This window comes from Myxine glutinosa, chromosome 6 (genome assembly GCF_964187855.1).
Source record: "Myxine glutinosa chromosome 6, kmMyxGlut1.1, whole genome shotgun sequence".
Classification (NCBI taxonomy): domain Eukaryota; kingdom Metazoa; phylum Chordata; class Myxini; order Myxiniformes; family Myxinidae; genus Myxine; species Myxine glutinosa.
The window spans coordinates 97,035,179-97,050,605 of record NC_136266.1 but is presented as its reverse complement, the minus strand read 5'-3'; the positions used below and the strand labels follow the sequence as shown (position 1 = coordinate 97,050,605).

General features: G+C 45.1%; 1 protein-coding gene across 4 annotated transcripts; it reads right to left on the bottom strand.

Annotated features, from left to right (window-relative positions):
* Positions 1-5,267: 5,267 nt before the first annotated feature.
* Positions 5,268-15,288, bottom strand: MTFP1 (mitochondrial fission process 1). Of its 4 annotated transcripts, XM_078780182.1 has the most exons (6): positions 14,596-14,684; positions 13,962-14,089; positions 13,266-13,391; positions 11,606-11,838; positions 10,549-10,796; positions 5,268-6,094 (listed from the first exon to the last, which is right to left on the bottom strand). In XM_078780182.1, the coding sequence occupies exons 3-6, from the start codon at positions 13,309-13,311 to the stop codon at positions 6,022-6,024; spliced, it is 600 nt and encodes a 199-aa protein (XP_078636308.1). In that variant the 5' UTR covers positions 13,312-13,391; positions 13,962-14,089; positions 14,596-14,684; the 3' UTR covers positions 5,268-6,021. The 4 variants fall into 4 exon arrangements, with proteins under 4 accessions (XP_078636308.1, XP_078636306.1, XP_067976643.2 ...); XM_078780180.1 differs by lacking the exon at positions 11,606-11,838 and having other exon boundaries at positions 5,268-6,125; positions 10,518-10,796; positions 14,596-14,758; XM_068120542.2 differs by lacking the exon at positions 11,606-11,838 and having other exon boundaries at positions 14,596-14,758.
* Positions 15,289-15,427: the final 139 nt, after the last annotated feature.

Below are 15,427 nucleotides of genomic sequence, written 5' to 3'. Positions count from 1 at the left end.
TGTAATCTTCTCCCATAAGAGGAAGGCCAAAGACATAGTAATAACAATAAATAGTACACCCACAGAAACCTCCACGGACATGTCCTTTTTAGGGGTTACTTTTGACAGGGGTCGAACTTGGAACTCCCACATTAAAAAACTTACTGCCAGATGTGCAAAGAGCCTCAACCTCCTACAGAGTCTCTCGGGTACCACCTGGGGAGCACATCAGGAAAGTCTTCTCCTCCTATATAAAGCTATCATCCGCTCTCCATTTGACTACGGTAGCCAAACCTTTTAGGATATGCCCATAACTAATCGCAAAAAGCTGGAAACCATCCAATCGAAAGCACTCCACGTCTGTCTAGGAGCTTTTAAAAGTACTCCAGTGTGTGCCCTCTTGGTAGAAGCCAGCAAGATGCCCTTGCCTCTATGGTGGGAAGTATCCAACCTAAGGTACTGGGCCTAAGTGTATTATTGCTGGGGACAACCATCCAGGGAAGGCTTTGTTTTTAGACTGCTGAGAGTACCAGACTCTTGACAGATCCTCCCTTTCTCCCGCTTTCGGACTGGGGTGTGTGAGGGTGGTAAAAGGGATGGGTTTGGATTCTCTGCCTGTCAATCCCACAAATAAGGTGGCATTAGGGGCCCCCAGGACCCTAAAACCTCCTAGAGTCCATCCCGCTGGGCTTGGCAGATTTCTTAAATTTAATTAGACATGGCAAAAAATGGCAATTTCATTGGGAGACTTCCACCAAGGGGAGGTGGTGCCATAAGGTCCACCCCATGGTTGAAACCTTTGTCTCATTTTCTCGGCCCTCTCGAAGAGACCAGGCTACTCTCTATAGGCTCAGATTCAGACATTGTGCTCTAAATGCCTACTTACATCGGATTGGGTGTCACCCTATGGGGTTCTGGAAGCGGTGTAAGGTTCCCGAAAACTTGGCTCATATCTTCACTCACTGCCCTCGGTAATAATAATAATAATAATAATTCATTTATTTTGTATAGCGCTTTTCCAGAAGCCCAAAGGCGCTTTGACAGAGTGGAAAACATAATGCATAACAATACATGAAAACAACAATTGCAAAAAGACAAGAATCAAGAAAACAAACAGCAGCGATATACGGCATATATATAAGACAAGAATCAAAAAGACAAGACAAGAATCAATAGGGAAATATTTAAAGCAAAAGGAGGGAGAAGGAGAAGAGATAGTCAGGGGTTAAATGCTGTGGGTTGAATGTTGAATGCAGCGTTGAACAGGTGGGTCTTTAGTGATGTTTTGAATGTGGTGAGTGAGGAGGAGTCTCTGATGGTGTGAGGTAGTGAGTTCCAGAGGGTGGGAGCAGCGATGGAGAAGGCCCTGTCCCCCCAGGATCTGAATTTGGTCCGGATGGAGGGGGTCAGGAGGTTGGTACCAGCAGAGCGGAGGTTGCGGGTGGGAGTGTGTCTGGAGAGGAGGTCAGCCAGGTAGGATGGGGCCAGGTTATGGAGGGCTTTGTATGTCAAGAGGAGGATTTTGTACTGGATTCTCTGGGGGATGGGGAGCCAGTGAAGCTTGTAAAGGACGGGGGTGATGTGGTCACGGGTCCGGGAATGAGTGAGTAGACGGGCAGCGGAGTTCTGAATGTATTGGAGTTTATTGGTGATTTTTGAGGGTGAACCATAGAGGAGGCTATTGCAGTAGTCCAGACGGGAGGTGATGAAGGCGTGGATGAGGGTTTCTGCAGCCGTGGAGGAGAGGGATGAGCGGAGACGGGCAATGTTTTTCAGGTGAAAGAAGGCTGACTTTGTGATCTGTTTAGTGTATTTGTCGAAGGAAAGGGTTTGGTCAAAGATGACGCCAAGATTCCGGATGTGAGGGGAGGTGGATACTGGGATACCGTCGATGTTGAGGGCAAAGTTATGGGTGGATTTTGTGAGCGTTTTTGGGCCAATGATGATTATTTCAGATTTATCACAGTTAAGCTTGAGGAAGTTGATTTGAAGCCAGGATTTTATTTCAGTGATGCAGTTTGTCAGGATAGAGTGGGTGTCGGTGGAGACGGACTTGGTGGAGATGAAAAGCTGGATGTCATCGGCGAAGCAGTGGAATTGGAGACCATGACGGCGGATTAAGTGACCGAGCGGGGACAGGTAAAGGATGAAGAGGAGGGGGCCAAGAACTGAACCTTGGGGGACACCTTGGGGGAGGGGAGCAGTGGGGGATTTGCAGTTATTGATGGAGATGAACTGGCATCTGTCAGAGAGGTATGATTTAATCCAAGAGAGGGCAGTGCCGGTGACGTTAAAGGTGGATTCAAGTCGGGTGAGGAGGATAGTGTGATCGATGGTGTCAAAGGCAGCGCTGAGGTCGAGGAGGACGAGAATGTTGAGGTTGCCAGCGTCAGAGGAGAGGAGAAGGTCGTTGGTGATTTTGAGGAGAGCAGTTTCAGTACTGTGGTTGGAGCGGAATCCGGATTGGAATGTTTCATACAAGTTATTGGCAGAGAGATGATGTTTGAGTTGAGTGGCTACAGCGCGTTCCAAAACTTTTGACAGAAAGGGTAGGTTGGAGATGGGTCTGAAGTTGTTTAGGGTGTCAGGGTTTAGACCAGGTTTTTTTAGAATGGGGGTAACAGCAGCAATTTTGAGGGAAGGTGGGACGATGCCTGTAGACAGGGAGGAGTTTATTGTTGCAATGATAAGTGGAGAGAGAGCAGGGAGGGAGGCTTTGACAAAGCTGGAGGGGATGGGGTCAAGAGTGCAGGTGGCAGTTTTCATTCCTATGAGGAGTTCAGAGAGGTCAGTAGGAGAGATTGGGGAGAACCGAGACAGGGGATGGCAGGACAAGGGGGGGCAGGTGGTTGGAGGGGGAGCGGGTGCGGCGGTGGTCAAGCTGTTGTAGATGTTGTCAATTTTGCGTTGGAAGAAAGAGAGGAAGGAGATGCAGTTGTCTACTGTGAATGACTGGGTGGTGGTGTTCAGGGGGCTGAGGAGTTTGTTTATTGTAGAGAAGAGTGCTTTTGGGTTTCCGGAGCCAGAGTGGATAATTTGAGAGTAGTAGGCGGAGCGGGCGCGGGAGAGGGCATCTTTATAGTGTTGTATGTGGTCCTTGTAGGCCTGGGAGTGAACTGTGAGACCTGTTTTATTGCGGAGTCTTTCAAGTTGGCGAGCACGAGTTTTCATTAGGCGGAGCTCAGGGGTAAACCAGGGAGCAGAATGGGTGAAAGAAACTGTTTTGGTTTTTATAGGCGCAATTTGGTCAAGGCAGGAAGAGAGAGTGTGGTTGTAGTAGTCAGTGAGGTCAGAAGGGGTGTGGAGGTCAACGAAGGGAGAAGTGGACATTTTTTCAGAGAGGGTCGATGAGAATGAGGCAGGTGAAAAAGCGTTTAGCTTACGGAAGTTGATAGTGCGATAATGCCTTGGTGCTGGGGTGGGGATGTTGATGGTCAGAGTGATGGCTAGGTGGTCAGAGAGAGTGAGGTCGGAGCCAGAGAGATGGTGCAAAATTAGTCCAGTAGAGCAGACAAGGTCCAAAATGTGACCACGGTTATGGGTAGGAAAGTTGACATGTTGAGTGAGGTTAAAGCAGGTGAGTAAATCAGTGAAGTCAGTGGTTAGCGTGGAGTCAGTGGAGTCCATGTGGATATTGAAATCACCAAGGAGGAGGATTGAGGGGGAGAGGGAACATAGCTGGGTCAGAAAGTAGGAGAAGTCAGACAGGAATGATGGGTGTGGTTTGGGAGGGCGGTAGACAACAGCCATGACTGACTGTGTGTGACCAGAGAGTTTAAAAGCCAGGTGTTCAAATGATGGAGCAGATGAGATGGAGATGAGGTTGGTCTTGATGTCTTGTCGGTGAATAACGGCAATTCCACCACCTCGGCCCTCCGAGCGTGGTTTATTGATGTAAGAATATCCATTGGGTGTGGTGAGGTTGAGCGTGTAGTAGTCCAGTGGTTGTTGCCAGGTCTCAGTGAGACAGAGAAAGTCCAGTTTATTTTCCAGGATGTAGTCGTTCAGGATGAGGCATTTGTTGTTGAGGGACCGGGTATTGAACAGGGTGAGCTTGATGTTGTTTTGTACGGCGGGTATGAATCCAGGTGATTTGGCCAGGGTTCGCAGACAGGAGGTGCGATTTTGTGCGTTGTTGTGACCAGGTGTGTTGGGACGATGAGTGGGAGTGCGCTGAGCCGACCAGAGGATGGGGATGGAGTGACCTGATTGTAAATAAACAAACTTACGACCGGAGCCACGGTGAATGTACCTGGGTCGACGCAGGAGTCCATTCGATCTGATTGCAGAGATGCATGATGGGGTGGAGCGGGTATGAGGAACCCAGAGCGTGTCGATTACACTCTGTCCGATAAATGAGGATCACATGGTCGGGTGTAACAGATGCACTCTGCCGATTAAACCAGAAGTACCCTCAACTCTATGGATTGGTTTTAAAATTTATCAAGGAAAGGGGCTAACAATATAAAGTCCCCAGCATATAAATAGGCATACATATACTCACATATATTATTTTGTCTATATTTCTTTCCTTTTCTTTCTGAATGATACTTTCTTTTTCTCTCTATATTTTTTCTTTCTGCTTCAGCAGAAGCGTTTAGGTGTGTGGCATATATAGAGCCTTGAGGCTCTGAAAACGCCATTAAACCTGTGGGCTTCCCAATAATTTCATGGGTGAGAACCTCGTGAGTGGACTAAAAGGGGAATGAAAAGAGGAAGAGAAGGCAGCGGCCAGAAAGGGAGGCTCTGGCCTCTGGCGAGAGAAAAAGGTGGGAACGAAGGCAAGGCGCACGCCTCGGTTTTGACGAGTAACTTGGCCCGGGAGGGCTCGTGGAGGGGTTGAGTGATTCTCCAGAGGGCTGCCGGTTGGAGGCACCGTCTTCATGGAAGGGACGGGTGTGGAACTGGTGTAGGGGAGAGCCTATTGATGCACGGTGCATGTGGCGTCGAAAAGAAAAGAGGGAGGCAGCAGAAGCGTTTGCTCCTCGTCGAGTATCGTCTTGGCCAACCTGAGGTGACGTGCCGTTTCCTGGTGTTGAACGAACAGCTCTGGTTCGTTGGTTAGTGAAGTTTGAGGACACATCCAGAGAGAGAGAAGGGTGGTGATGCGCCATCCTTGGGGCCTGCGGCTGAGACTCGGGGCTTCTTTATCCTCTAGCAAACATTCCTTTGCCACGCCATCGATAGAATTTTCATTTGCCGATCAGTAACCGTCCACATGGATAGTGGGGAATCGCTCGATCTGGAATGCCATTACGTTCAAAATCCAGCCCCAACTCAACCCAATATATTTTCAGAAAACTCTTATTTATTCAAAGCAGTGTTCACATACGAGGTAATCTGTATGAATAAAAGCAATTGCATTTCATTAAACCTGTGCAAAGATGTAGTGCTCTGTGACAACTCTGTTATCATCAGTCACGATAAACATTCAAGAGGAAAGTTTAGATTTACAGGAAGAGGAAAAAAATAAAATCTCTCGCTTGACATTAAAATGTATTGCCTTCCCAAAGGATATACATTTGATAATGGCAGGAGCCGAGGTAATGGCAGTCACCCTTTAGTTCACAACACCGCAAACAATCCGTGCAAACACCCTTCAATCCAAGCAGCTTAAATAAGATTCAAAATTAAATTATAAAATGGCGTTTCCAGAATGCAAATTAAAAGAGCAAGGTGTGCCATTGTCACCCACAGCATTTAAGAACGATTGTGCAAGAGAAGCCACCATGATCCCAGCGGCAAATTAGACACCCGTACAATGCACCTTGTGTAATAAACTAAGTTAAAGTTCTGGAGTTCAAAAAAGCACCCAAAATTAATTCAAAATGAACCACGTGCATAAAGCATTGCATAAATAAAACCTTTTCCAAACACAAAAAGCACCCTTGCAGCCCTGATCATTAAAATTCTTATGAAAAGTCTCAAACTTCACCCCAACACACATATTACTGAAAATGTAAACAGAATATTGGCAACAAAACCATAAAGCACCCGGTTAACCGTCCAAGCACAAGAAACACTGGCAATTGTGGCAGAGATTCACGCTTTGTGGCTCTTGCCCTCATAGTGATAAAGCTTTCGAAGCGTCGAATCCATCAGGTAGTCAACAGACCTGCAAGGCAAAAATGAAGTTTGGTCAACATCTCAAATGAAGGTTAAAATGATACAGAAAGTTCACTATATGTGTGTATATATATATAGTACAAAGTTGAGGCTTGTGGAGGAGCTGGAACATACAATGGATCAGGATGCAGCAGGAATTGAGGGGTAGAGAGTTTGGAGAGCAGGATGGGATGCCAGACTGTATTTAATGCTCAAGATATGTCTAGAGTTGATGGCCCTGATCTTATGTCTGACATTGAAGGCCTCCATCCATTGTTTGGAAAGCAGAAGCATGTCCAAGGTGAGGTAACCAGGTCTGAATCCGAATCGATCTGAGATGAGGCCGATGGAGAAGAGGAAGGATTTCATATCAACTGTGATGATGGATTCCATGACGTTGCTGATGAATGGAAGTAAGCTGATAGTTCTGGTGTTAACTGGATCAGTTTTTGCACCTTGTTTATGTAACGACTTCCAAGCAGATGGAAGATGACCAATAGAGCACATGATAGGGTGAAAAGGACAGAGGATGTGAAAGAGCAGCAGAGCAGGATTTTAGGACATGTGAGCTAATGCCGTCCAGTCCAATAGCAGAATCAGAGTCGAGGGTTGCCAGAACATTCTCCACCTTTTCAGGTGCAAAAGACACATCATGCAGGAGCAGTCGGGTGTGACTAGGAAGGGTGGGCACACAGAGTGAGGATGTGGGACACAATATGTGGAAGTAAACACAGAATTGAGGCATTTGGCCTTCTTATGAGCAGAGTTGGATGTGGTGCTATATGAAGTGAGGGAAGGGGTGGAGGCATACTGCAGAGACAGACTTAAGGTGTGACCAGGTTTTAGAGAAGGGACACAAGTTTGAAAGTTCAATCTTGAGGTTGGACAGATGTTTTCTCGTAATAGTAGATATACACTTGCCACCTAAGGGTAGACATACATCTGTTGTGGGATTGGTGAAATGCTTTGAGGTTGCCTTCGGTCGGATTTGCTTTTCAGGAAAAGAAGGCAACCTGTTTCAAGGCAATTGCCTCACCACTGGATTCAGTTTACCATGGGTGGGAGGGATGGGTATGATAACTGAAGGTGAGATGGGATCGATCTGTGCATGGGAGAGAGCAGGTTAATGCGCCCAGGCTGAGTTTACATAAGGGGCAGTAGATATGGGAGACCAGTTCTAAAGAGAGATGGCTGCTTGCAGTCCCTGCCAATTTGCCCGAGTCAAATGTCAGATTCTCCGGCGCAGAGGTAGCACTCTGAAAATACCCAGAGAGATGTTGACTTTCACAAGCACATGAACAGATGAACCAATTAGAGCAGAGGAAGAGCAGGAGACATTTGCAGGAACATTAGTCATCACACTAATTCCAGAAGGGAGGATTTGCCATTGTAGGCTATGAGCCAAGGGGGTTGGTCGGTACCATACAGATGGAGTAAGGCTCATTGTGATTTTTAGCAAGATATATGTCCCTAGATATGAAAAAAAAGTGATAGCAGTGTATAACTCTCGGCCATCTCTGTGTTATCACCCGAAATATTATTATACGCCTGCTTCGCTTCGCCAAAAAATGTGATATTTGCTAAAATTGGAATAAACATGTTTTTGAGGACCACAGAGTGCCAATAATTTGCATACTGGATGCCAACTAATATAGTAATAGAAATATAGAACATTTGTGGGGGTTATTTATCAAAATATTGATATAATGACAAAAAATATGTTAAATTTAGTGAAAAAGTGGTCGAAATCGCTTCGAGTTCAGAATTCACATTGTACATTTTTGTCAATATTTCAAAAATGAAAACTCCCAGAGTAACATTTGACCCCTCAAAATCTTCGCAAGGAACCACTGCATTGGAATATATCATTACTTTGTAATATGGTGGTTGTTTGGGGCACATATTTTGGCAAAGTTTAAAATATGTTCAACCATACCCCCTAATTTTGATATTTTGGAACGAAACATAGCTTTTGAACATTTTAGGTTTATTCGTCTACTACTTTTGGTATCTCAGTGTAATTTTTGGTATTAGCTAGTATCCTAAAGTAGGTTTGTAACATCAGCTACATTATATTTCACAATGCATGCAAACTTGCTCCACACTCGAGGTTTATCATGATCTCTCGAACAAATACGATCTCGATCTCGATCTCGGCACTCTGTGGTCCTTAAAAACATATTTATTGCAATTTTAGCAAATATCACATTTTTTGGCGAAGTGAAGCAGGCGTATAATAATATTTCGGGTGATAACAGAGATGGCCGAGAGTTATACACTGCTATCACTTTTTTTTCATATCTAGGGACATATATCTTGCTAAAAATCACAATGAGCCTTACTCCATCTGTATGGTACCGATCGGTCAATTTGGGGGGTCTGGCTCATAGCCTATTGAGAGAAATCTGGGTTTGAAAGTTCACGGATTGAGTCAGTCCCATGGAGTCACAGAAGTCCTTTGCTGAAGTGATATGGCTGGTGAGAGAGGTACTAACACCCAGCCAATTTGTGTGGTGACAATGGAAATCGCCCCATATGAGGAAGAGAAAGTTGTGATGAGTGGTTTAGTTGGTCCATGCTGTCTGAGAGAGATGTAGATGGAGTCGTCACTGTTAAGACAGTATAACACATAGACACACGAGTGGTGGGAGCAGAGGGAAGTTCACAGCCAGAGCCACTCCTGGGGAATGGGAGGTGTAAGATCAGTACATGGACAGTGAGAAATTGAGTTATTGATGTAAAGTGCAACTCCACCACCAGGACAGGGTTCAGGCCTATCAAACCAGAGGAGACAATAGCCAGGGAGAGACAATAAGGAATCAGGGACGTCCTGGGGGAGGAAGGATTTTGTTAGTCAGACGTTGTCCAGTTTATCAGCAGCGGCCTGAATTGGGAGATTTGTCAGGGTGGAGCAGGGGCCTCGAATGTTTGAGGTCCTTTCAGTTCTGGACAGGGGAGGAGGTGCTGTTGGCAGGGTGCAGGCATACGGAAAGGGGAGTAGCTCGGGAAGGGGGGGGGGGGGGAGGAGTGTGGGCAGAGGAGCTGGGAGGGTGCGGGGTGTGGGGGGGGGAGGGGGAAATGGGAAGGTGCATGGTGGGGGTGGAGGGGGAAGCTGGGCATGGGAAGATGAGAGGGGTGGCATGAAGTGGAAGCTGAGAAGGTGCGGGATGAGAGGGAGTTGACAGGGGATATATGTGAGGAGGTGGGTTAAGCTTTGAAGGGGTGGGGTGAGAAGGATGTGGGCATTTAGGAGATGTGGAGGAGGGTATTGACATGGAGGGGATTGATTCCACTACTGGACATGAAGGGGAATCGATTGTCATTTGCAGACACCGTTTGCAAACTGGACTTCTTAAGATTCCAATTATGGATATACGGAGACAGACATCGTGGGAGAGGTGAAATGAATGGTTGTAGAAGGAACGGAGGAAAGTTGTGCTGAAGGTACAGGAGGAAAATTTGATGGATCAAGCATTCAGGAGTAAAACACGTTTGGGAGACTTGTGAAACTTGTGAAGAACTAGATCATGATGAGGAAGAAGAACAGGTGAGGGGGTGCCTGATGGAGAAATAAAGAAAGTGAAGCATTTTAAAATGTTATGAAAATATTAAAGGAAGAAGCATTTCATTCAATCGAGAGATATTGAAAAAGAAGGGATAAAGAATGAAGTAGAGACAGAAGGAAGTACAGGCAGAAAGAGTTCTCGATTTTTTTTTGAGTGAAAAAAGAAGGTTTTTTTTTTTGTTGTGTTTATTTGAAGCAAGGATGGGGAATAGGATAAAGTTTAAGAAGCCGAGAAAACAATACTTGCGAGAAAGTAAGTGGAACAAGGAACACAGCGTCAGAGCAGAGACAGAATTTGTATGCCAACTAGCTAAGGCTTGGGCGAGTAGGCCAGACAATCACTGGGACATCAATTCCACAACACAACAAGGTAGGTTTAACACGGACAATTCGACGAAACCCCAAGCAACACCACAGGATTTTTGTTAATTTCGTATGCAGCCTGTGGCTGCTGGTTGCATCATTTCCTGGAAGCGCAGCTGTGCCGCCGATTCCGTACCGCAGTTACCAGTAAGCTGGTACTCATTTTGCCGACCTCAGAAGGATGACAAGCTCAGTCAGCCCACCTGGTGTTATTTCAATGGCAGGACAGTGGCTGAAACCCAAGACCCAAATATCTTTAGCCAGCCACCTTAACTGTTAAGCCAACATCAGGCTTAACACAGGCATGGAAATATAACAAAAAGCCACGACGGATCTGGTCTGGAAAACATAGCTTTGATGGACTGGAAGGAGGAACTGAACAATCCAACATGCACAAAAATGGACACAGACACAGACACAGAACCAGAAGTGACCTCGTGTTGTTTTGACCTTGTGTTGTAGAATTGTTTAAAATAACGACAGGTGTATTGACATAGGTTCGGACCGACAGATGCACTGATAAAAAGAACAATCACCTGTCTATAGGTGTAATTATGACAGGGATCGCAGCCAGACCAACAGCCGTGGTCACCCATTTGCGCACGGGGACCGGCCAGCGCGTGGTGTAACTCAAGAGCAGCAAGGAGCCCGCACAAAGGCGATTGATGGTAAAACCTGGAATCGCGACGGAGGCCAAAGCCTGCCAGACAAAGGTGTCAGCCACAGCCGCAGCAACACGTCCTCTGTGACCTTCCCCGACTCCGTCACCATCTACTGGACAGACCTACAGGCATTGGCATCTCAACGTCAGGAATTAAAATGGAAATTAGAAGTCAAGATAAAATAATAAATTAAAATACACTACTCACAATAAGTTAGGGATATTGTGGGAGTGACTATTTTTTTTATAGGGGTTAGGGTTAGGGTATTGAAATCAAGAAGTGTTTTTTCACAATCATTAATAACCATAGAATTAGGACCAACAACTTTTTTCAACATAATTAATACACAAAATCAACCACACCGAAGAACCTGCCAATATCCCTAACTTATTGTGAGTAGTGTACATTGGGCTGTCAAACTTCACTTGGTCAACTTTATTCGTATCGAAGTGAAACCCCAGTCTTTAGTCAAGTTTTATGAAACTGTTTTAATGAAACATTACTCAATTGCTCCAACGTGATCTTAAGCAGCAGATATAGCGTTAACAATCATTTATCGTCAAGTTACGCATTTTAACAGTGAACGAAAAGGCAAATCTAAAAAACGGAATCACTAACCTGTTCAATCTGATGTTTAACTTCACATTCTTATATGAAACAAAAAGCACCACAAGGCAGCCAATGGAATGTCAGTGAATTTCCAAGTAATTTCTAGAGGCAGCTATGTTTTGTCTATGATTGCCTTCGAAACATGCATCGCATGTGCTTGGCAAATCATGGACCCTAAATGCCACAGACGTGGCAGCTTCCACATAAATTCTTGCAAAGTTCACTTAAGTTGTTCATGTTCAATTTTTCATGCGAGAATGCCAAGTGAAAAATAGTAACGATCAGATGTAGTCTTATTCTTTAACAGCCACCACTATCCCACCTCTCTTGTTGGGTGGGCCAGGGGAAGCTTGGCCCGCGTCTTCACAAACCGGCTAGTTAGGGCAGGAATTTGGAATTTGGCCATGGTGCCAGCGATAGCCCACCTACTCTTCGGGATGGACACAATGGGATCTTCAACGTCCACGAAATAATGCTGGCAGACGGGGCGCCCATTAAACGTCCATTCGAAGGATGGCACACATTGATGAACCTCCCTACCTGTAACACACCAGACTGACAGTTTTTGGCTTGGTTGTTAAATCAAACCCACAGCTTAGAGGCGAGTGTGCGTACCTCTAAGCTATCATGTCAAGCGCACAATCATATATAATTATATTTTCAAAACTTATTTTGGCCTCACTTTAACATATTGTTGTGGGAATGCCTTATATGGGGTTACCTTTGCATAATATAGCCATAGTTATTTCCCATGGTGCATGTTTGAATAAGAGTGGGGCAATTCAATTATGATATCGAGATACGAGTCATTTTATGCATATAAGCTGGTGTTTTCCTGCCTCCCCTCCACTCCCTCCCCACGTCTAAAACTGCCATCCCTTGACACTCTTTGTAATGTTCTTCCCTTCGTAACCTGTCTTTTACGTCACTTTAAAGGTTCCGACAGGCCGTCAGGTACCAATTTAGGCAGGAAACGCTGACCATCACCATCCCGATTAGTCCAGTACCACCTGCACGATATGGGTGAAAGGTCGAGGAAGGGTTGCCCCACCCACAGATTGAGGGTGGAACAATGGTGGGTGAAAGGGGAAGGGCTAGTGGAGTCACGTATGTGAGGTGGGGCCCAGAGATATAAAAGGGGTGGTATGAATTGCTGACAGCAGAAACGCCTGGAAACCTCGCTGACTAAGCTACGCGCAGACACCACATGGTGCTCCTCCACAGAGTGAGCATTGCTGCCACAGCCTCCAACCACGCCCCCACTGCAAGCCGTACCCGCTTTCTCCTTGAGCCGGCTTTACGTCCGCAAGACAGACAGCTCCTGCCAAGCTGTCTCCACCTAAACCAAGCTGCATCCTGCAGAGGTGCAGTTGTGGTATTTTCAGTCCCATCATTCTCTTGTCTATCTACTGAGGTGTGAATAGGGGCCCAACAAGGAATGTTCCGTTTGTTCGTCGACTCAGGAACATATTGAGCAGTGGGTTTTTAATAATTGCATTGCTTCTACTCCTGCATCCCCACCCCTGTTGTTATTCAAATACACTTCATAAATCCACTTGGTCTCAAGATGATTTGAGTGTTTTGATCGCTAGTTAGTAGTTATACAAATCGGATAAAAGAGATTGGTTTGGGGTGATTATCTCCCAGTAAAAGGACATGTCTGCATCGAGTGATCATTTTCCTTTTCTTTTTCTTTTTTTGTATACTGAATCGAGGCTCGTGAAAGAGCTAAGATTCCTTGGATTACTAATTAGTGCAAACAGATGCATCTCACCGATTAGCACGTTGCCTTATTGGCTCGGGTGTTCAATTGGAGTCCGTTAACATGGCAAACAGGCCAGAACACCTGCTCAGAGAGCCCACTTTGACGGGCTCAGTCAGGGTTCAGATCAGGCAACTTGGCCAGCCTGATAACCACAACAATAGATTAGGTGTACACATAGGAGGATAAAGGCTTTGCCAACTACACCTATTACCCTCACCAGAGAAGAGGTTATTGCATTTGGGTCCGTTTGTTTGTTTGTCCATACAGAATGTGAGTATGCTTTTCTCTGCAACCGTTGGTCCGATTGCCAAGAAGTTTTCACCATAAGAGCACTTGCCTCCTCCTGTGAAATTTTAAATGATAATTATGATGTCATAAGTCACGTGGTACGGGTGCTGTCTTGGAAAAACCGAAAAAAATTGCATCTCTATATCTCCAGAATCGCTCAAAGGAAAATATTGAAACATGGCTCATTGGCAAGTACTCCCCAAGGGGAACAACATGAATTCATGTCATAATTATACGCCATGGTTATGGAGATTAGTGCCTTCATTATGACTACACTTGATCCAATCAGTTTCAAATTTATTGAGCATGATCTACACAAAAATTGTATGGGCGAATTAAATTGATGACGTCATCGGTCATGTGTTTCGTCAGCCATATTGGATTGAACATAAATCTACGTCATCAATAAACCACACAAACACAGCAGCTAATAAACACCACACAAAATACACCACACAGACACGTCTTGGCGAGAGTCTGCAATCTCAGATTGCTCTTTCTTGTTTAGAATACTCAAATCTATTAGTTAACCCAAAAAAACTTTAAAAGACCAAAACTGAAACTTTATTCGAGTATTAAGGAAAATACGTTTAAAGAAGCACAAAGACGGAACAGAAATCAGCACCTCTGCTGCTCGTCGGCCTTTGTGAACGGCATCAGCTGTGACATAGGCCATGGAGACGCCATACGTTGCCCACACAGCAGCCACTGGTACAAGTGCCCGGAATGATTCCCCAACCTCATTTGCATAACCTACGGTGTGGTAATGAGAGAGAAAACCAGGTTAATACATTTTCATCCAAATATCACCGTTTAACTGTAATGGAGCAAGGCCCCCAAACAAACAGGTGGTACCTGCCACACATCCACCTGGTTTCCACATATAACATACAGTTGTGAATTTTAAGTGGAAAAGAAGACACCAGATTCCCAGTTTCGTTGTAGTTTGCAAAAGACCCAGAAGAACCACCCAATGTGAATTACAGTGTTAGATGCTTGAACAAGGTGGATGGATATGGGCATAAAATAAAATAATAAAAGTACCAAACAAACTTTCACCGTTTAAAAAAGTTTTAAGTAAGTTTCAAAATTGGAATGGTCATAATTAGTGTTACAGAAAAAGACACGATGAATAACCAGTAGGAAGTGGTTGTCCCATTCCCAACGAAAACTACAAAGTTGTGGGAAGGACCTGCACGAATTATGACCTTCGGAGAATAACACGTGCTCAGACAAGACTCTGGTGCAAGGGGTCTTACCGAGGTATCGCACCCACGTATCGCGATAGGGGTCTTTTTCAGAGACGGCAACACTCTCAGAGGACACACCTTCCACCATTCTCTCGGCTACGTGGGTGCGGCCAGGTAGCGATTCCACCCGTCATCCATTGACAGATAAATAAAATATGAATGACGTCATATCATCACAGAGGACACGCGGTTAACAGTCACTGTATGTTCTCACTTCGAAAGTTTAAGGACATTTCACAAATCGATGTCAATTGATTAGAATCACACAGTTCAACGTTCACTTTCAAATTAACGTTGGTTCCACAGGACGAGGTTTGTATATAAAAGATGGAAACCAGCGTCGCTGGAAAAACACAAATATACATACTTCGTGTGACGCGCTCGAACAGATGCAGCGCCTCACCCAATATATAATTAATTAGCGAAGCTTTTCAACCACTCACTCACTCACACTCATATAAATGTTTCGTACTTTATCGGTGAGCTGTGTTTACAAAGTCCCGTTACCCCTTCCGCAGGACTTGATAAATGAATATAACGAACACACAAGATGTATAAATGTGAACAATGAATACACAAGACTTTTATTGCCACAAAGCATTATATGAACTACTGGCGCAGGTGGAGGAGGGAGGAGGTGGAGGATGGGAGTCCAGAGGGATGTGGTTGGACGATGATGCTTCTGATCCCCAGCCTTCTTCTGGATACAAAAGAAGAAGAAGAATACCGTGTCCCAATCGTTGGACTATGTACAATCCCTCCAATAAAGCTTCACCTGTGTTTTAACTATTTTATCACTTACTTTTGGATTATAGAATATTGAAGGTGTATGAAAAAGTAT